Source organism: Parathielavia appendiculata (assembly GCF_033297405.1).
Source record: "Parathielavia appendiculata strain CBS 731.68 unplaced genomic scaffold N657scaffold_21, whole genome shotgun sequence".
NCBI classification, from domain to species: domain Eukaryota; kingdom Fungi; phylum Ascomycota; class Sordariomycetes; order Sordariales; family Chaetomiaceae; genus Parathielavia; species Parathielavia appendiculata.
Window position 1 is genome coordinate 202,998 of NW_026944240.1, and position 19,928 is coordinate 222,925.

General features: G+C 54.5%; 8 protein-coding genes and 1 pseudogene across 9 annotated transcripts; 6 read left to right on the plus strand and 3 right to left on the minus strand.

Annotated features, from left to right (window-relative positions):
• Window positions 1-986: 986 nt before the first annotated feature.
• On the plus strand, window positions 987-2,255 carry N657DRAFT_706067 (annotated as a pseudogene; the record flags this gene model as incomplete). Its single annotated transcript has 2 exons — window positions 987-1,040; window positions 1,094-2,255. Coding segments are annotated over 2 exons (733 nt in total), but the record flags the coding sequence as incomplete, so codon positions are not given.
• A 1,211-nt stretch (window positions 2,256-3,466) lies between these two features.
• On the minus strand, window positions 3,467-3,864 carry N657DRAFT_649707 (uncharacterized protein; the record flags this gene model as incomplete). The annotated part of the gene is made up of 2 exons (XM_062793779.1): window positions 3,467-3,680; window positions 3,710-3,864. 2 exons carry the CDS (start codon window positions 3,862-3,864, stop codon window positions 3,467-3,469), a joined length of 369 nt encoding a protein of 122 aa, XP_062643695.1.
• Window positions 3,865-4,661: 797 nt separating this feature from the next.
• Window positions 4,662-7,677, plus strand: N657DRAFT_603756 (glycosyltransferase family 90 protein). The gene is made up of 4 exons (XM_062790154.1): window positions 4,662-4,720; window positions 4,742-5,151; window positions 5,229-5,696; window positions 5,759-7,677. The coding sequence occupies exons 2-4, from the start codon at window positions 4,876-4,878 to the stop codon at window positions 7,526-7,528; spliced, it is 2,514 nt and encodes an 837-aa protein (XP_062643696.1). The 5' UTR covers window positions 4,662-4,720; window positions 4,742-4,875; the 3' UTR covers window positions 7,529-7,677.
• Window positions 7,678-14,131: 6,454 nt separating this feature from the next.
• N657DRAFT_244164 (uncharacterized protein) lies at window positions 14,132-15,193 on the plus strand. The gene is made up of 2 exons (XM_062786391.1): window positions 14,132-14,912; window positions 14,966-15,193. Exons 1-2 carry the CDS (start codon window positions 14,482-14,484, stop codon window positions 15,075-15,077), a joined length of 543 nt encoding a protein of 180 aa, XP_062643697.1. The 5' UTR covers window positions 14,132-14,481; the 3' UTR covers window positions 15,078-15,193.
• Window positions 15,192-15,776, minus strand: N657DRAFT_244202 (uncharacterized protein). The gene is made up of 2 exons (XM_062786392.1): window positions 15,322-15,776; window positions 15,192-15,268 (listed from the first exon to the last, which is right to left on the minus strand). The coding sequence occupies exon 1, from the start codon at window positions 15,648-15,650 to the stop codon at window positions 15,360-15,362; it is 291 nt and encodes a 96-aa protein (XP_062643698.1). The 5' UTR covers window positions 15,651-15,776; the 3' UTR covers window positions 15,192-15,268; window positions 15,322-15,359.
• A 582-nt stretch (window positions 15,777-16,358) lies between these two features.
• N657DRAFT_244161 (uncharacterized protein) lies at window positions 16,359-16,975 on the minus strand. Its single transcript, XM_062786389.1, has one exon. It carries the CDS (start codon window positions 16,863-16,865, stop codon window positions 16,443-16,445), a length of 423 nt encoding a protein of 140 aa, XP_062643699.1. The 5' UTR covers window positions 16,866-16,975; the 3' UTR covers window positions 16,359-16,442.
• On the plus strand, window positions 16,976-17,605 carry N657DRAFT_244162 (uncharacterized protein). Its single transcript, XM_062786390.1, has one exon. The coding sequence runs from the start codon at window positions 17,086-17,088 to the stop codon at window positions 17,422-17,424; it is 339 nt and encodes a 112-aa protein (XP_062643700.1). The 5' UTR covers window positions 16,976-17,085; the 3' UTR covers window positions 17,425-17,605.
• A 582-nt stretch (window positions 17,606-18,187) lies between these two features.
• N657DRAFT_531632 (CCAAT-binding transcription factor, subunit B) lies at window positions 18,188-18,391 on the plus strand (the record flags this gene model as incomplete). Its single annotated transcript, XM_062787728.1, has 1 exon — window positions 18,188-18,391. A coding segment is annotated over one exon (204 nt), but the record flags the coding sequence as incomplete, so codon positions are not given.
• Window positions 18,392-18,636: 245 nt separating this feature from the next.
• Window positions 18,637-19,283, plus strand: N657DRAFT_649713 (uncharacterized protein). Its single transcript, XM_062793780.1, has one exon. It carries the CDS (start codon window positions 18,758-18,760, stop codon window positions 19,142-19,144), a length of 387 nt encoding a protein of 128 aa, XP_062643702.1. The 5' UTR covers window positions 18,637-18,757; the 3' UTR covers window positions 19,145-19,283.
• The last annotated feature ends 645 nt before the right edge of the window (window positions 19,284-19,928 follow it).

Consider the following 19,928-nt stretch of genomic DNA (forward strand, 5'->3'; position numbering starts at 1 on the left):
GGTGGGCATTCGTCCGAAATGCCAACCTATAAACGAAATGCCCTCTCCCCATCCCACGTTCTCTGTGGCGCTAGGTCTGAACGTGCGCTCATTCTTCCCTCCACCGCCTCCACCCAGGGGGTTTGGCCTGTACCAGGGCTGGCCGAGGGTCACCGAAGCCCACGCCGGGCCTAGCCCATTACACCTCAAGTCGAGGCAGCGCGGAGGCAGCGCACGCAGCTGTATTCAAGGACTGGACTAAGGCCTGGATCTAACGACATTGGGTTCAGCATCGATTTTACAGGGACTGTTTATGTTTATATTTTGAAAACGCAACTTCGAGGAATATTCCAAATGAAGCTAAGATGATAAAGGCCTTTATGAAGATTCTTTTGAACATTGTAGAGGTATAATATTGTTCGATGGAAGGAATGAGCCAAAGCCTCAAGAAATACCTATTTGACCATGCACAATGCATCCCCAACCTCGGGTTTCTGACATCTCACTTTTTATTTATAACATCCCGAATCCTCATTTAGAATCACGTACCTGTGAACAACGCCACACCACCGCTCACACACGCTGTCGATTGCAGCACCCAACACACTGCAAAAATAGCATACGGTTAATGAATTTTACAGTAGCAATCTGACATTGAGGTTATTCATTGACACCTTTTCTGAGAAGACCATGGTCTTTCGCTGTTCGATGGCACCAAGAGGACTCAAATTGCCTGAGCTATCAAGGTAAAACAGGCTTCTTTGTACCCATGGTGCAAGGCAGACACGTTCACCAGTTCAACTGTCTCCCTCGGGCCGGGCACATGCAGACATTCGTGGCCCTGCAGACAGCCATGTCCCCCTTGGAGCTGCCCGGTGGTTGAGGGGATTGGCTGTGATGTCGAACCCCACAATGATGCAGATCGCTGCTCTAGGCCCACCTACCCAATCGGGAATTGAGGAGACCACACATCTCGGTGCTTGCCTATTCCTCCACCGGGGTTACAAATGTGACAGACCAGGGTATGCGCCAGGGTACTGCCAAGGTGCTAGCCAGGGCAGGTAAGCCATCCACGTATTCCGCTACTAAGTCACTTTTCTAGCAATTTCTATAGGAAGATACCTGCAGTACACATCCTACGATGGCTTCCACAACTTCACTGCACCTTGGACTGCACTGCAATGGCCACTGGCACCCCTGTGCCGGGACCGACATCCTCTCGAGGGCTCTCTATCGCTGAGCTGATCCATCCAGCTACTCCACGGCCTAAACGGACTAAGGCCTTTGAACTGGCCCGCGACGACCGCATCCGTATCCGGGCCCTACACGACTTCGGCCACACATACCGGGAGATCGCTTCAAAGACCCAGTATACGGTCCGGCAAATCGAGTGGGCTTGCAAAGGCCCAGTAACCCCCCAGAAAAAGAAGCCAAGGAAAGGGGCCACTCGAACCCCGCAACGGGAGCAGTTACGGCAATGGTTGGAGACTGGCCATAACCGCTACATCCCATTGTACCAGCTCCCTGCCCGGATGCCTCCTCCGCTCCAAGGCTACGGTGAAACGGCTCTTACACGCGCAATCCACGACCTCGGGTGGCTTCCTTTATTCGGCCTAAGAAGATCCACCTTACCGAGGAAGATCTACACCGTCGCATTCAGTGGTGCCAGGAACAGTTACGGCTACGGCCACGACCCGAAGACTGGGAGGATGTGCTCTTTTCTGATGAGACCTGGGCAGTTAACAACCCGATGTGGAAGAAACGAGTCCTTATGGACAAGACCGATGATCTGAGCAAATATGCCTTGAAGAAAAGGAAGCCGAAAGGCTGGATGTTCTGGGGTTCGTTGCCGGCCGCCGGAGAGGACCGTTCTTTGTATGGGAAAAGGAGTATGGAGGTATCTGTGCCGACAACTATATCCAATATATCCTCCCATTGGTTGACCGCTTCAACCAGGAACAGCGCATTGTCTTCCAACAAGATAATGCTTCGGCACACAGAGCACGGAAAAGCAAGGCTAGACTCCAAGAACTGGGTATCGAGGTCCTGCGATGGCCGCCTAAAAGCCCAGATCTTGCACCTACAGAGAACGTATGGCCCTGGATAAAAGATTGGATGGAGTGCTTGCCGGAGGAAGATATTCAGGAACTTAATCCTCTGCAATTAAGAGGGCTTTTGATAGAGGGTTGGTCGGCTGTGCCAGAGGATTGGCTTCTTCGACCGGCACATACGATGCCCAGGAGGCTGCAGATGCGCCTGGAAAACGGAGGGCGGACAATATATTACTGATCTTCTTACCTAGTTGGTTCAATATATTGTGAATCCTTGGCATGCACCCACTGGCTGGCATCTTGGCAGATACCCCTGGCCATACCCTGGTCTGTCACATTTGTAACCCTGGTGGAGGAATACAACGGTGTCGAAAGATGGTTGAAGACGAGTGCGGAACTTGTCGCTATGGTTGGCGCAACTGTGCGTGAGGCTGGATACCTGCGGTTAGGATCTCAAATTAGCACTTTTAGATGTTCTTCAGCAATGAGCATGCGTTATGAAGCATTAGAAGTTTGAGCCGAGGAGGTTTGAGAGGAACCTTGGGACGGTTGAGCGCCCTTTCCTTCGTCGCTGAGAGCCGCAAAGACGACCAGTTCGGCAGACAGGTCCTCGTCACGGCCGCGCATCGCGCAGATGAGTTCGTCGTCGGGTCTGGCGGCGACGGCCTCCCGGGCGGACACACCTCCGCGATGTGCATCGCCAGCACCTGCTCGGCGGAGGGCAGAATCGCGCGGTCGACCAACCGCTGGGAGGGCCGTAAGGCCCCTTCCTTCACATACTGGATGGTGGGTAAACCGTGGCAACGACCCGTTCGATACTGGAGATTCTAGCTCTCCCTCTCTACCTCTTTCATAACTCTATCATAGAAGCCCAACTTCGCGACAAAGGGAGACCGAAGACGTCGTGTCGACTGCCTGAGACTTCGAGTCTGCCTGGCCGGGGGCTGAAAAGTTTCAGTGGGCAATTTGTGGTTCCAGCGTAAATGGGACTGTCCACGTATGCCTCGCCATGTCTGTCTGACCAAGCTGCCGGTGCATTGCCTCGGCGGCCCGCCAGGGGACTTGCATTTCTTCTTTGGCCCACGTCGCGGTTAACATGCAAGGCACTACCAGCATGTCCCAGCTCTCGGACCATCTCCAACAATAACCAGCAGCTCTCGACAGAGGGACATTCTCGATAACGAAGAACACACAGAGTCTGGGAATAAAGATGGGGAGGGAGAAGGGGTGGGGAAGACGGATGCTGGTGCTGCTGGTGGTGAGTAACATCGAGAGCGAGAGGAGGGAGCTGAGGTGGTAATACGTTGCCAACCACACGGTTACGGTCGTAGCCACCGAAGAGGAGCGAGCCAGAGACTCTGGCAAAGTTGGAGGCTGAACCGTAGTGAAGGCCAAAGGGGCTAGAGGCAGTACCATCATCTCCAGCTTTACAGCGCTCAAGGAGCGTTGACGCTTGGCCTATTCTTTACGCCGCTAGCGAAGACTTGTTGAGGGTCGGGTGAGCCAACGCTAAGACAACCTGTGAAGACGGGATATAAGAAGCCTCCAGGGTAGACGAACATCTGGGACTGGGACTCGATTAGGGCGAGGGAGTGGTTTTGCACGATGCGGCCCGAGTCCAGGTCGACTGTGTCGATATACATGTTGGCGCTCCCGAGTGCTTTGAACCAGCGTTCAACTCTTGCGTTGGTGGTTTGTAGTCAATTCGCTGGGCGGGGCCCCCTGACCTAGATGCCGCCACTGCCTGGTCCTTGAGGTAGGAGCCCGATGCGCAGTGAGGTACTGGGTTGTTTAGGGCGCAGTGATCAGACGTGGTGAAAAACGTCTGCCACATTCGACCCGGTAACAGAGCGATCTTGGGTTGGCCGCCAATAGAGACCTCGACGGCGTTCCATGGTCCGTCCGGGCCAAACGCCTCGCGGGCCCAGACTGCCTGTCTCGGCTCGGCGGCGGCGAAGGCGAGTGGAAGGAGAGAGAAGCCCACGGCAACGAGGATGAGGGAACTCGAAGAAGGTATCATGATGGCCTGCTAAGAGGACATAGAAAAGATGTGGGTGAGAAAAACAGAGAAGAGCGAGACAGAGAAGAGGGGAACAGAGAAGAGACATCAGAGGAGAGGGAAACAGGGAAACTCGACGGGCGAGGCAGAGGGAACCCCTCCAAGAGAGGAAAGCACTCAGTCTCGCACATTCTGATGCTGGTGATGACCCTTGGCTAAGGTGCGCCAACGCAGTTCAAGTGCTCGCCTCGGTTGCTGTCAGTTGGTTCCAGAGTTGGTTTGCGTACCAGACAGCGACTACAACAAATGTCGCCAATGCAGACAAGGCACAGACGAGCGATAACTGCACAAGTGGAATCATTGGGATGTCCTAGGCGCATTTGAGCGGCCCAAATTCAGGCTTGCAAAAAGTTGCATTCAGCACAGTGCCAGAACGCGGCGCTGGCCGCCTCATTTGATTGACTATCTCCTAATATTGGCAAAGACTCGTCGCTGCCGCCTAGCCGCCCGCTGTTGGCGCCAGCCCCCCTGGACTGGTCCAGTCCAGTTCGGACCGGCCCAACGGCCGTTCTATTAAATAAAGTAGACGAGGGCCCTTGCGTTTCGAAGAGCTGGCCCCCAAACCCGGCCGGGAAGCGTCGACTTGCTGACGGCTCAATCGAGATTCATCGACGCTCTCACAAACTGACATGTTCACACTTCACTTCACATTCCCACCCCGCCGGCCGTGTCTTTGCTACCACTTTCTTAGGGAGAGCTTTTTCTCCATGAGCTACCTTACTTGCCACCTCGATCTCTGCCTTCGGGGAAATTTGGCTTCGGGGTACGACACCGCTAACCTCAAATATGTTTATGTTTTCAGCCGGCGCTGCGCTTTTTTGCTCCGCGCTCGCGCAGTACCTCACCACGCGGGACGTTGAACTTGCATCTGAGATTCTCTGCTGGGTCATCCTACCCGCTCTTATTAAGCTAAAGAACCGCTATGGGAGTACTGGAACCACGAGCAACACGCTCCTCGTCAAAACCCCTAGCGCCGTAGTCTCGACGAGGGCCTGGTTGTTTGCCCTGGGACTAGCAGCCGCTTGCTGGTACCGCGCCGAGGAACATATTGTCATCCTTTTTGTAAGCCCCCATCGCCGTTTGGAGGGCAAGAAGATCATGAATGGATCAGTGATACTAATATTTACATTGGCTGCCAGCCGGCGTTAACGCCCCTACTTCTTCTCTCCGGTGTCGTTCCCGCCGCCTCCCTCACGACCGACTCCAAACTCTTCTGGCCGCCGGTGACGGCTCCATGGAGTTCAGGTCTCATCGCCGTCTTTTCCTGTCTCGTCCTAGTGAGCTCCAGCGGCACTAGGCTCCCGTCCCTGGCCGTATGCGTTGTTGTGGTTGCTCTCCTTTATGGAGGCTACCTCTCCATTTCCAGGCCCGCGGCCGTTGTGGATCGCGACGCTGGAGACCATGGCGGCCAGGAGAGACCTGACGATGCGGCAGAGGGCGCTCAAGTAGAAGACGTGGCAATGCCGTTGGCGTTCCGCATCCTGCCACTCTTGACCGTTGTGGCGTGCGCGCGGATGTTGACTTCCAAGGAGTTGAAGGTGGCCCTTGTCAAGACGGTCGTGGCTGGATTCGCCAAAGCCCTGAATTGGTTTTTTACCTTGAAGACTGTACGTCTCTTCCCTCGCGACTCAGCGCTTTCGTGAAGCTGTACGCTGATTGATCTGTTTAGATTCGACAATCATCATGGTGCTCTGCCAGCACCATAGGCACCTTCGCTATCACTTCGGCCCGCACACCTTCATTAGGAGACCGGTCGTTCTACCTGCACGCCGCATTTAACCTCGTCACCTCTCTTCTCGCTCTTGGCCAAACCATCCACATGATTCCAAAGGGTGCTGGGCCAAGGTCACGACTATGGGCGCTGGGTGTCCTCCCCCTGAAGCCCTTGCTCGAAAATATGTACCGCATCAACGCGTCAACGATGCTCGGCCCACGAGACGAATATCCCGTCGAAGTCCTTGCTCGCACTGCCGAGGCAAAGTTTGACGCCATGTTGGCGCGGCAGTCTCGCACCTACTCCGCTGCCGTGTTGGAGTACCGGCGGCGATACAACATGGAGCCGCCCCCTGGTTTTGAAGCGTGGTACAGCTACGCGGTGGCTCGTGCGTCGCCAATAATTGACGAGTTCGACATCATACACGAGGCCATCGCACCGTTTTGGAAGATGAGCGGGAAGAAGGTCCAGGAGGTCATGGGGGAAGCCAGTGGTGCGGCTGGCGCAGATTTGTGGTGGTGTATGTTCAAAGGTCAAACAGGGGAGACAAGCTGCAACCACCCGCACCGGGGTGGTACCCATATACAGGAGACGTTTGGGAGGTGGCTTGGGGGGTTGGCGGGAAAAATTCCGGATGTGGAATTCCTGGTCAACCACCTTGACGAGCCGCGGGTGCTGCTCCCGGGGCCAGAGACGGCGAATGACCAGCGGATTCGACTGACGAACATATCTCGAAGACCCATCTGGGATACGCTGACCAGAAGCTGCTCCCGAAAAGTCACTAGCGCGAGCTCAGGAATACAGGGGGCGAGCGTTGACATCAACACGCATGGTCTACCGTTTGTAACGGACACAGGCGCGGACAAAGACCTTTGCCAACACCCCGAGTACAGAGACATGCACGGTATGGCGATGAGCCCCTGCTCGTTTATTCTGGTGGACGGACGGGTGCCGGTGCTAACGACTGGAACGCTGACAACCGGGGGCGACGTGCTGTTCCCGAGTCCAGTGTACGGGGAGTACGGGGACGAGGGGTTTGTGTACAACGATACGCGGGACGTGGAGTGGGCCCAGAAGCGAAACAATTTGTATTGGGCTGGGTCCAGCACGGGGGCATATGCCGGTGACGATGGATGGAAGAGGTATCACCGGCATAGGTTCGTCGCGTTGGCGCAGGGCCTGGAGACAGGGAGGGAACACTGGTACCTCCGTCGTGGGCGAGACGGCCTCTTCCACCAGGTTGCCTCGTCCTCTCTCAACCGCGACCTCTTCGACGTGGCATTTACCGCCATCATTCAATGCCGCCACGACTTGTGCGAGTCTCAGCGTGAATATTTCGATGTGCGGCCCAGGGCGGATAAGGATGCGGCCCTAGGGTCGAAGCTAGTATTCGATATAGATGGCAACGGCATCAGCGGGCGTTTCGTCAAACTGCTGACGTCCCACTCTGCCGTCTTGAAGCAGACGCTGCTTCGCGAGTGGCATGACGAGCGGCTCGCCGCGTGGGTGCATTACCTGCCCGTGAGCCAGGGTCTAGGTGAGCTCCCGGAACTGGTGAGTTGGCTGACAGGAACGGAAGAAGGGAGAAGAAGAGCGAGGTTAGTGGCGGAACGGGGGAGGGAGTGGGCCATGAGGGCAATGAGGCATGAGGATAGGGGGCTGTATGTGTATAGGCTGATGTTGGAGCTGGCAAGGATACAGGACCCAGAAAGACAAGCCACGTGAGAGTAATCGACCTAGAAATGACTGAGATCTCGTCGACATCGCCTAGAGCGGCGGGAATTTGTACGCTTGATACCTGTGCTGAGATGAGTAGGTCTTTCTTTTTATAAGTGGCTAGATCTTCAAAAGTTGCAAGTACGGCAGGACGAGAGCAACCTGGCCAACATTCGGATGACCATGGACAGGCTGTTTGAGCGATGCCTGGGATTCTGATCCGCAGGCTGTCGTGGACACATTTGAGGTCTTTTTTGAAGGGCCCGACGAGTGCAAGGTTAGCTCATTCTGTTTCCTTTTGGTAATGGTTTTGATGGACCCTGTCTCTTGGAACAATAAGGTAGGTATCCTTAACGTATCTCGGCAGCCGTTTAGAATCTAGAGCTTCGCGATGGCAAGGAGGCGGGATGATTTGACTCTATCTGTTACCTGCTGGCTATATTCGCCATGGTTGTCGTGATACAGTGGTTCTCGCAAGAATCTCTCCGTGCACCCCTGACCGCCGTCTTCTTCGCGTTTGCCGGTGCCATCGGCTGGCGGACCATGTTTCCGGCCATCAAACCCATGCACCCGTCATTCAAACTGTACATGGAGCTGATGTTCAAGTCCAGACGATACAGAAGGTCATGGCGCTTCAGACGCAGGGCAACTTCAGCGAGGCCGAGAAGTACTCTACCAAAGCCCTCGACTACACAAAGCAGCACTTCCCGCCGACTCATCCGCTGTGTTGCAATGCGTACCGCAACTCGGCATAGTGACGGTCAAATACAAGGGACCCCAAGCCGCCGTGCCCATTTTTTATGTATTTCTTTCTTTTCTTTTCTTTTCTTTTTTTTTTTTCGAGAGCCATGGGAACGCAGTCAAGGCATACAAAAACAATCATCCTTCTCTCATCGGCTCAGCGTTGAACACGGCACGGAGTCTTGCCGATTGCTTCCTCATCAAAGAGGCCACCGTCATTGCGAGGGATGCGCTTCGAATGGTGCTCTGTCTGGACAGCCGCGGCCAGGGGCGTGACCATGGTACGGTCACCGTAGAAGAGCTGGCCATCAACCTGTTTTCTGACAATGGGAGCATCGAAGATGGATTGCAGGCAGCCAGGTCGACTGCCAAAGCGCTGGAGGAGATGCTGGAAAATGACCGGGATGCGAGCGGGAAGGGAGGCGGGGGCCCAAGTGCGCGGGTTCTCCTGAAATGCAGGCAGTAAGCAAAACAAAACGTGCCCAGACAGCCAACCCAAATCGCATAAAATCAAATCAGAAAGGAAGAGAAAGAAAACAGCTCTCATCAGTAAATCATCCTCTCACCAAAAGTCAACTTGCTCATCCTCATAGGCGTGAATGACCAGCGTCGAGCCGTGTACACTATTGGCGTCGCTAAGCCGGTCTGAGTCTATGCCGTAGCCACCGTGGCTATATGGCTCCCGGGCGTTGCTGAGGGGTTCAAAGAGCATGGGCCGCCCGCTTAAGCTGTGGGCTAATCCCATGGGAGCTGCTTCGATGGTTCAACGCTTTTTGCTCGGAGCGTACAGCAACTATTCAAGTCAACGGACATTCTTCTGAGGTTCGAAGCCTACCCCAGGCTAGTCTACCTCAAGGTTCTCCCTTATAGTAGAGTTGCTGCAATGCGTTCGGGCGAGCAAGGATAGCCAGGTGATGGTAGAACCTGCCTGTAGTCGGAGACTTGTCGGATGCTTGAGAATACCAATGGCGGCTGACGGCGGTCCAGACTTCAAGGTTATCGTACAAGAAGGAGGATTAGCATGTCCTACGCGGTGGGGTGCCCAGCTGACCGACAACTAGTACCTGATCGTCAAGGTTTCGCAGCGGTAAACAGGGGCCAGCGCAATGTCCATATTGCGTAGGCCAACGTCGCCTTGCGGCAAGCCCAGACTAGGGAACCGTCTGCGTAGCGGCAAGTGACAGGCTCAACAGGATCTGGTCCGGGGGCAAGCAAACCAGTGGTCGAGGTACCTCGAGGTACGAGCGGATACTGTTGGATATCAGAGAGCACACCGAGAGACGAGCGTATATCTTCACACCCTTTCCACAGCATACGCTTCGCCACTCAAATCTCCTCCCTGATAGCTCGGAGTTTTTCGGCCCTGTGTCTGCCCATGCAGGAGCGCCGGGACACTCCTCAAGCCTCGCGGAGTCGGCGATGTGAACTGGCATCTGGGAGGATGACCAGTACCGGGACACGCAGAATACAGGCGCTTGCAGCGGAACTGAGCCGAGAAGTCAGCTGTTGGTGTTGGTCGTAGTAGGGAGCAAGAGGTAAGAGCGCTCTGTTGTCCCCCGACCGTACGCTGCTTCTCCCTCATGCTCTCTTCTAAAGATAGATAGCTATAAATAGATAACGTTATCCAAAAATGTCAAGAGTACCAGTTGAACAGTCTGAAGTATCTTAACAAAGCCCTCGAATCAGTGGAGGTTCTCTACCCAAGCAAGCTACACTGTATGTGCTATCCTCTCTGTTTTGTCCCTCCAGGCTTCTAAAAGTTCAAGGCTCATAATCAGAAAATAGAAGAGAGATAGGTGCAGATCCTTGCCACAATGTGTTAAATTCGAACTGAAGGATCAAGTTTTGGAGTCAAAAAAAGGATGGGTTTACACAGATCCACCGGCGATCATGAGGGAGAAAACGACAAGGAAGCGATTTGCAGATGGACCGGTGGGATTGGGCACGGCTCAGCCAGAGGAGATAGGAGAAGCCGCCGAATCGAAGCGAGGGAGGGGCGATGAGTTCAGAAATGGTGTCGATCAGCTGCCTCGAATGGCGAGAGAGAAGGTGAGGGCTGAAATACCAGAGCCAGAGGCTGGCAAAGGAGATAGCAATTCGATGGTGCATCATTTGCCACAAGCCCTTTATCCTTTCTGGAAATGTAGAGCCGTGGTTTTCGAGGTAAATTAATACCTGTGGGTAACGGTTTGATGAGCCTTTAGACTGGTTCGGCCTTGCGCCCATGGTTTTGAATCGGCTTACATTCCAATACTGAAGCTTCGGGTGGAAAATTGGCCACAGACATGGATGCTAATAAGGCACAAAGAGCCGCGTCGTGCTGCCTTGTTCCGTGCCTCTGATAGGCAGGTTTGCACCAAGCCTACACTCAAGCTCACCTCTTATTAGAGCTGCCCTAGTCCCCGCACAACTCTCGCTCGGATCAGCACACTTCAAGTCCTCTCAGCGGTTCCGCCACCTCCATGTTCCATGGTGCAGCCACGCACTCCATCGCTGCAATGAGTCTAGTCCACGACGACCGCGAATGCATCATTTCAAACTACAGAATTCGGAAACATGACTTGGAAGAGTACTTAAGCCTCCGCATATTTCCAGGTTTGTGGGTACGGGCAAGGGTAAGTCCGCTTTGATCCCACCCGAGTCAGAAATACCGCCATGGTGGTGAAGTTGTGGAATAGAGTAGTATATCGTTCAGCCGTTCACTAACCCGACTAATCCGCATTTTAGGAGGTCGATGATTATTACATCGTAGACTTGCCGCGAAAGCTGAGCCAGGTATGCGCTACACCCTATCATCCGGTTTCTTTTCAGTTTTCTTTTGGATCCATCTGCTGCACCATGCAGTCCTTCTAGTCCGGTCAGTCAGGGTCGGCCTCCATACGAATCACCAACTCGAAGGTATATCGCGGCACCACCTCAGGGATCCAGTCCAGGGCGTGGATGCCATTCCTGTCGATGTCCAAGGAGATGCTGTCCCTCGCCAGGAGGTCGTTGCCGTCGGTGGTTGATGATTTAGGGGATGGCTAAGCCTGGATGGAGGTGATGAGATAAGCCACTTCTTGTTTTTGTTTTCGCATTTCCGGATCATTACCGTCCATTAAAAACATCGCTAATTGCGGCATCTACAGGAGGAGAGAAGCGAAATCAGAAGGACTTTACGGCTGGCGGAGAAGAGGTACACGAGACCTAACAGCATGCATTCAACAAGGTCATCACGGTCATGATGATTCTCTCCAGGGCTGAGGACGGAAATAGGCATTACGTTGGCACTCTGAAGGTCAGAAATCGCGTGGGGTCAGTCCTTAGGCGGAGAGGTGGTTCGCAAAGCGCGACTCATATTCCTTGGTACATTGGTTGCTGCCCACTCCGTTGAGCGAAAACGTGGCGGGACATGCCTTTGTGCAAGGCGAAGGGCTTAGGTGGTGTGCAGGTACATGTATATATAATATCGCCGCGTATGCTACGGCTTGAACGCTGGGCGCGAGACTGTTTTAATACTGCCTCCCGCGAGGCCAAATGCCTTCTGACATTAGCAGGTAATTCGAGAGGCTTGACACGAGAGCACCCTGGGGAAATGCATACCCAGAGCCTCCGAAGTTCAAACCGTCCGATGACGTAAGGTTCCTCCGGCCGACAAAATCTACAACGGGGGCCTTCTTAATACTCCGGCGAACATCATCTGAAAGGAGTGCCGGCGTCTCCAACGGACTTCATCCGCTATGCTCACTGATGTGCCGGTGGGCCAGGTAGGTGTCCATTGAGCAGCACGTGTCGAGAGTCCGTCTTCGGGTAGGCGGACCCAAACAAGCCCTCTCGGAAGCGAAACAAGAGTAGGTACACTAGTTGTTACAAAGACCCCTTCTATAGATATCCCCCTGTCCTGCCGGCCTTTGCTAGGCAGTCTCCATCTCTCCGCCATTACCGGAAAAAGCGGGCATCCGCATGCGCAGAGTGGATGGATGCCGGGGGTTGGTCAGCCAGCCAGACTTGCCAGCTCTCTTCGCCCGCTTTTCTCGCCCGAACAGGATATCCTCAAAGAGTTATTCCGCAAGACGATCGCCTTCTTCAGGATCATCGCGCACCCCACGAGCGCGCTTCATACGGAGCTGCGCATCTTGGAAGGCTTACAGCGCAAATTCTGGGGGAGAGAGTACTGATGGTGGATCGCTGGATAAAGCCTTTCCTAGGGATGCCGTCTGGAGTCGTCCTCGGTGCATTCCTTGGCAGACATACCGTAGCGCTTGTACGGCGAGAGAAGTGACAGGCCAAACCGGAAATCATTCCCTTCGCAAAACTGCCCGATTGTAGCGATGCCGCGCGAAGGCCTTACCGCATTCGCAACTGTACGACCGCTCGCCGGTGTCTACAACAGATCGTTAGACCACGTGCAGGTAAGGTGAGGGAAAAGGGAGAATGGCGACTTACATTTCATGTACTGGCGCGTTAGATTGCTCCCACGCGCACAAGCGGTATTGCATACCGTGCAAAGGAACTTCTTGCCCACGCCCCTCCCGGCGATCCGCTAAGTGCAGTTTAAGCGTCCGGCAGGGTCTACCAGACATCCATATTCAGTCCCCGCGGCGCGGGTTGATCTCCTGCTCATCAGCTTCATTGCGTCTTGGAACGCGCAGACTAAAGAGGGCCGACAGGAGCAGGTTGCCCCGGGTGCCTGCTTCGGCCTGGTTAGGGTTAAGCCATGACCCCTGGACCCCAGCTTTGAAAATTGGGGTCCAGGGATCCGTCCTTGGTACTTCCAGACGACTGGTGGTTTTGGATCAATGGCACGGTTGGCATGCCATTCAATCCGGTACAGCGTGCATACAATGCGTACCCGGCCATTCCTCCAACATCTCCCCTAGCGAGCTTTGGTTGATTGGCTGGGTTCTCAGCTACGGCGTCTGTGAGCTATGACCAACTCCATGCATAAGCGCGCTGGGCCAACCCTTGACAGGAGCCGTCTCAACGCGAGCCCTGCAGGGGACTACACCTTTTCTGATATTGATATTCTATGGGTCATTTTTGTTGCTGCTGAGGAGCTGCATTCCTTTATCTAAGACATACAGGGTTGTGCGAGCTAGTTGGTGGATGGCATTCAACCTCCCCACGCTCATATTACCGATTGTCGGCTGTATCTGCCGTTGGAAAAGTCTGGTTTTGGTTCAGTGTTTGCTTTGTGTGGCTGTCTGTTTTGAACGTGGATCGTGGAAGTGGCTGCGGAAGCGGTTGTTGCGGCGGCTGCGCGAGGACCACTCCGTCGGCACTCAACTGCTGGTTTGACCGGCCGAGCAGCCACTTCGGTGTTGTCCCGGGGGAGCATTGTACATTAGTTTTCTCATATAATTCACTCTTGCCCGCTGTGCTTTATCTCACACCATTCAACATTCTCGAGATAATCTTTGCTTCTTCACAATGTCTACTGATAAGCCGATGCTCGAACGTTATCCCTCAATAGTATTGAGTTCATTCGACGACGAAAAGCGAGGCATTTCCTGGCTTTATGAGGCGCTTCTGACGCCACTGGGTTGGCTTATGCTCGCCAAAAGGCGGCCGCTGTAATTGGTATTGCACGCCGAGTCTTTTGTGACACTGCATAGGTGATGCCCCAATGTGGTGCGTGATGCTGGCGGCGCCGCAGCGTTACCAGTTGCTCTAGGTGCTGAATGCATTCGCGCAGCGGATACCCAGTCAAAACTTCGCAAAGATATCCGGCATAGGCGCGGTCATCGCCGACGAAATCATCTATGCGTGTGGCGCGCATTGCAGAATGTGGAGGGACGACGGCCTCTTCCTCTGCCTCTCCAAAGACCCTACGACGCCCAGCCAAAGTGTTGGGGACATCGGCTAGACCGGGTTCGGTCACAGAACGTGTTCTGTGACCGAATTAAGTAGGCGCCCCGCACTCACCCTCCTTGCGGACAGCAGGGTTGGCGCAATGCACTTCGCCACTTCAATTCCTTGTGACCGTGAGACTTGCGCCCGTGGATGTCCATGGGCGATCCTCCCCGTCACTATCACTTTCCGCTTTCGGGCGCTCAGCGCTAATACTCGCGGCCATACACCCACCACGAAGAGAGAGCCGCTTTCCCTGTGGGTCTGAGGATTCAACAAGCTGAGGATCATCCCGCGTTGCTCGGGATGGGGCCGCTCCGTCTTGAGACGCCGAGCTGAGAATCATCCCGCGCTGTTCCGGACAAAGCTATGACCCCTGACAGTGCAGTTCAATGATCAGCCAGACAATTCATCATCCAAACTCGGTGTATATATGTCTGTACGCCTTGCACATAGCGCGCGAACTGAACTTCTGCATAATCTCCGTATACGGCCCTGGCGACCACTGCACCTCCCCACAGCCACATCATCTTGTTGCCTCTTCTCGTCCCGATGCAGAAGTCTCTCGACCTCGCTTGCTGGCTGCAAGTCGGCTCTTTTTTTCCACCGTGTGCCTAAGTGTCTTGAGCATCGCAGGTGTAGTTTTATCGAGACGCCGCTCCAACCGCGAAAGTACTAAAACGGGAATATCCATATATCCACCCGTCTACACCGCTTGTCCGAAGGCTTTTGACATTGTCTGGATCTCCCACCTCTTAGTTGTCGTCGTCTTCGCTTTGGGAATGTTGCCATCGCTTTTCAACTCTATCGAAGTCTTTCGGGGGTGAGTTAGCGAAGACGGCGTGTCGGGCTTTCTCTTGCTAAGGGTTCCAGCAGACCCACTGGGTTCGTCTTTGGCCGCAATCACGGGTGCGGGCGCTGTGGCTGTACGTTGCCGCAGCCGTCATCTTCCTCGCGGGCCTCATTGGGGCCGTCTTTCTCCCTATAGATAGCCACCGCAAGGCTGTGACTTGTACGATAGTGACTATCGTACAAGTGTGGTCTGTGGGCGAGTCTCTGGCCAGGATGACGTCCTGGAAGCAAGCGAGGTGGAAGTTATTCCTTCTCCTCGTGGCGTCGGCTTTCCCTATGGTTGGCGCCTGGGCAGCTTGGCCGTTGCCTTATACGCTGCATCTTCTGGTAAGTGCCTGCTGGAATGGTTGCGAAACTACATTAGCGCTAACTCTACAGATTATCTGCTTTTTTTGCCACCCGCTGGAGCTGGCGTGCCTCATTTGCATTTTGACACCGGAATTGGAGCAAAGCACACGTTATGTCCCGGCGCTTTCGAAGCCGGGGACGGGATATGGCGACTTCGGAGCGGGTGCCTTGAGATTGGTGAGTGTCTACCGTAGGGGTCGGGACAGCTTCGATTTCCGTTGCAAGGGCTCGAGCTCGGCTGCGTCCCTCGTGCTTGAGAGCTCGTCCGACGGCTCGTGCCCCGGAAATGTGACGTCGGTCGGTTAAATGGATGCGGGGATTGCGGATCGGGCCGGGCCATGCGGCGGAGTGGGCCTAGCATAAGCGCAGGGCGCGGAGCGGAGAGCCGGGAGGCGGAGCACGACCGGACGGGACTCCCAGAGCCGGTCAACTCGCAATGGCACGATTTCTTCACTATTCCTGCTGCGTATGTAAGAAATGTTACGGGCCAAGGTCTCTCGACGATCAACTCTCTTATATGTGTCGGTGGAATTGCAAAATAATTGCCTATTTACATATTGCTCTTTAAATGACTGGTTGGCGCAATTCTTTGCACGCTTTCGGCGGCCGCCGGTCAAACCGTGGACGTGCTGACCTCACCCGTGCCGCGACTTTTAAAATGCCCAACCTCTTCTCTCACCCTCCTCTCCTCCCTTATTCCCCTTCTCTTCTCACGTTTCCGTTCCCTCCCTGAATTGCTCCTCCACCCCGTGCACTTAGAGCCGCTGCACTTCATTCCGATGCCTGCTCCCTTCCCTCTTGGACACGGCATCCCAACTCCCCAATCCGCGTCACACAATCGAGCCGGCTGCCGCACAAGGCGTCCACCAGGAGCCGCGTTTTGGAAGAAGTCGGGTCTGGGCGGCAAGAACCAGCAGCGACTCGAAAAAGTATATTGACTCGAATATCCTCCCCGCACCCAAAGTGCCTGGACTGACATTTGCATTCCAGACCATCTTCGGCGTTTCGTTCTTTTGTCAGGAGCGTTCTGTGAACGTCGCAATCCCGAGCGATTCTACATCCTAGAACGCTACTCGGACGGCATATACGTCGCGTTGTCACCGCTTCACCCGAGTGCACGTGTCAGTCTTTTGGTGTGCATTCGAATGAGGGATCATGGAATCTTCTCAATGTCTCGACCACGACGGCGGAGTACTGCGCCTCCCTGCCGACAGCACGATACTGGCTCCAACAGCAGCACCATCAACAGTATCGCCACCACCAGCTGCCGCCAATCCAGCAGGTCGTCTATAGAGACAACAATTACCCGCAGCACCCGTACCATGGCGTGTCGTCGAGTTTGATGCCACTGAGCAGCACAGCGGCCCCACCGATCGATCCGGCTCTTGCCAACGCCGGCGGTCGGTCTCCACCTGTCCTGCGTCCGATGCCCTGTCCGTGGAGTCATGCTGCAGCGGGCGATAAACACTCCGTACGGCCAGGGCCCGCCGATGCATCGGGCTTTCATGACGCCCGACAGCAATCCGCCTACCAGTGTGGTGGGCTTGCAGGGCCATGAAGGCAATACGCCCGGCATTCCAGGCACGCCTGCGGCACTAGCTGCTGGAACAACTCAGGCGACGAACCAGATCCACCAGAAGAATGCTGCTGGGAGGTTCCCTTGCCCTCACTGCGACACGAGACTTACGCCCAAGCGAAGCACTTGAACCGCCATCTCCCCAAACGTAAGTCCTAGCCCTTTCCCTCTGATAGGCGTGATTTGACACTTTCTCGCAGACACCGGTGACCGGCCATACATGTGCTTTCTAAGCCGTGAAACCTTCGCCCGCAGCGACATCCTCAAGCGCCACTCCACCAAGTGCGCTATCCGAGGCGGCAACCCGACTAGCGCCAGCCACCTGTCCCGCCCCCAAGTGTGCGTCAACAAGAATGTTGCTGCCCGACGACAGAAGCCTGTGGGTAAAGGGGGCGGTGTGAACCACGTGGATGGTATGGGATACAGCAACGAAATCACGAACAATACCGCGAACATCAACCCGCAGCTGGCGAACAGAGCCACGCCTCAGACTGGGTGCGGTCGGGGAGTTGTGGGGATTGTGGATTGGGTGGGGCCGTGGCGGCGGAGTGGGTCCTGAGTATGCGTGCTCCAATGCAGGGGCGGTACCGGGAGCACAACCGGACGGGACTCCCGGAGGCGGGCAACTCGCACTGCTACTGTTGCTCCACTGTTCCTGCCTACTGCTAAATACATGAAGAAAAGTAATTGCTTGTACGTACTACCCATTACGAGTACCTTACTTACAAAGACGAAATGCGTGATTCGGTTGACCTGTTGGCCACTTCCTGAATGCGCAGGCGGCAGTCAGTCAGAGATTGTTGGTCGCGGCAACGTAATGTCTGGAAAGCTCAAATATCGTTGGCTGCTGGGCTCAGCATTAGTGAGGCCGACTGGTTCCTGGGGCCGTATCCTGTTGCAAGTCCACGTGTTTGTCCGGGCCACGACGCAAAGAGTCAAGCTGCCCAGCCGCAGACGTAAATATCCCCGCGTTTCCTATTGTTGCCTCTTCCATCTGTTTCTCGTTTGCTCTCTTTCTAGCCCCTGATCTGTACCTGATCCGTATCAATCGCCCGTCCGACAGCATGAACACGTCCCGTGCCTACCGTCATCCAGAGGATCGCAATGCAAGCTACCGGCAGCACGGCAATACGCAGGCCGCGACCACCTTCCAACCAACTTACCCAAGCGAGTTGTTGGAGATGGACTGGTCCAGTTGGACAACGCAACCAGCCCAAGTGATTAAGGTTGAAGAAGCTGCTCACGGTATAATTGGCATACCAAGCCACGTACCATCGATTACGCCGAGGCAGCATCGGTCAGCAACACCGTGCCACGCGGGACCAACCAGGGTGATGGAAGAGCCAACGTTTTACGTCAATAAAAAGCAATTTCATCGCATTGTCAAGAGGAGAGCCTATCGAAAAAGATTTGGATTACCAGCGCAACGAGAGCGGTCCAAGTCCTACGTCCACGAGTCGAGACACAAGCATGCCATAAGCAGACCGAGAGGCCCTAAAGGACGCTTTCTAGAAGCCGAAGAGTTTGAGAGGATGAGGATGGGGAGGACAGCGGCGGCCAGAGAAAGGGACAAAGAGATGAAGATGGGCAACAAGGGCACAGGAGAGACGATGGAGAAATTGCCGGTGTAAGAAGACTTGTGTGCATAGTTGTCGGGGGTGTACCTAAAATTTTATGGGACTGTCAAGCAACGGAATATGCAACAGTGCAGCTGTCATTTCGATGTACACGTCTACTTAAATTTTCTCAACCCTCCCTTTGACTTCTTCAGCCTCTTTACCGCGCGTCCCTTGCCTTAAGAGTACCTTAAAACACAGTGACCAGGAACCACTGAAGTAAGACCCCTGTAGCGACAGCAGCCTTCTATTACTTCCAACTGACCTGATACAGTTATGGAACCGTCAGCGGATCACTTAGACGTACCGCGGGATTTCCGTAAGAGCGGCCTCCGTAAGAGGGATCACGATGATCCAAGCGAAGACAACCGCATAGTCCGAGAAAGATCAACATCAAGGCATCGAGAGGTTCAGCGAAACGCGGAGGACCAATCTACTACTCTCAAGGCTCAGCATGATATTCTCCAATACAGAGAGGCACCGAGGAAGAAAGAGAAAATGGGGAGGGAATATGGTAATTGGGAAAAGAGACCAATCAGGCAGCGGAAGAGAGGGGTGTTCTGTCATGTATGCGAGAAGCAGCGGCCCATTAAGGAGGACTTCTCCTGCGGGGGTTGTGGACATGAGATATGCGTCCTGTGCTTGAATAAATGGACAGACTAGGGTAACATGAGGGTCCATAAGATGCAAGATGCCGATAAAAATATGTTAGCGGGCCACAGCACGCCAATTCCGGAGACTAAGTACCAGAGCAGATAGGGATCTCTATGCGGGTATTGGAGGGGATATATGTTGGGTAACCAGTGTCGTTCCCAGCGGACGTTCGTTTTGGATTGGTACACGCAACGGTGGGAACTGCAGGTGCTTGGTGGCCAGAGAGGCAGTGCGATGTGGGGGTTGGGAGTGTCCCGAGGAATCCTGCAGCCCAGCGACCGCTGGCGCGGTTTAGGGGTTAGTAAACAAACGTCACGTGACGTTTCCTACCTCACAGGGTCGTTGAGGCTCGTCGTTGAGGCTCGTCAATGGTCGTGATGCCACACGAAAGTCGGATTCGAAGTGGCATACAACGCTGCGGGTTACAAATTGCCGGGCGATTACGAGCCGCAAATCTTCCTTCAAAATCCGGTGTTTGTATAATACCTTGTTCTCCGAGGGTTAGCCACTTATCCTACCGCCAAGCGCACGTCGAGGAGAATGGCCCTGCGCGGCAGAGAGCTATAGGTGCCGGGAATGACATGGACGGAGTAGGGTATAGCGATACCCTAACAAACAGTACAATGACAATATAACCGAAAGAAATGCAGTTTTTCAAGATTCGGAAGTTCAGTCTTTCCCAACTCGTTGAGATGGTTAGAATCGGAATCGAAAGCGCGCCAATTGTGGAATGAATGGTTGACTTTGTGACCAGCAGTCGTTTAAGTATTTGGAGTCGCTCCCCGCCTTGGAA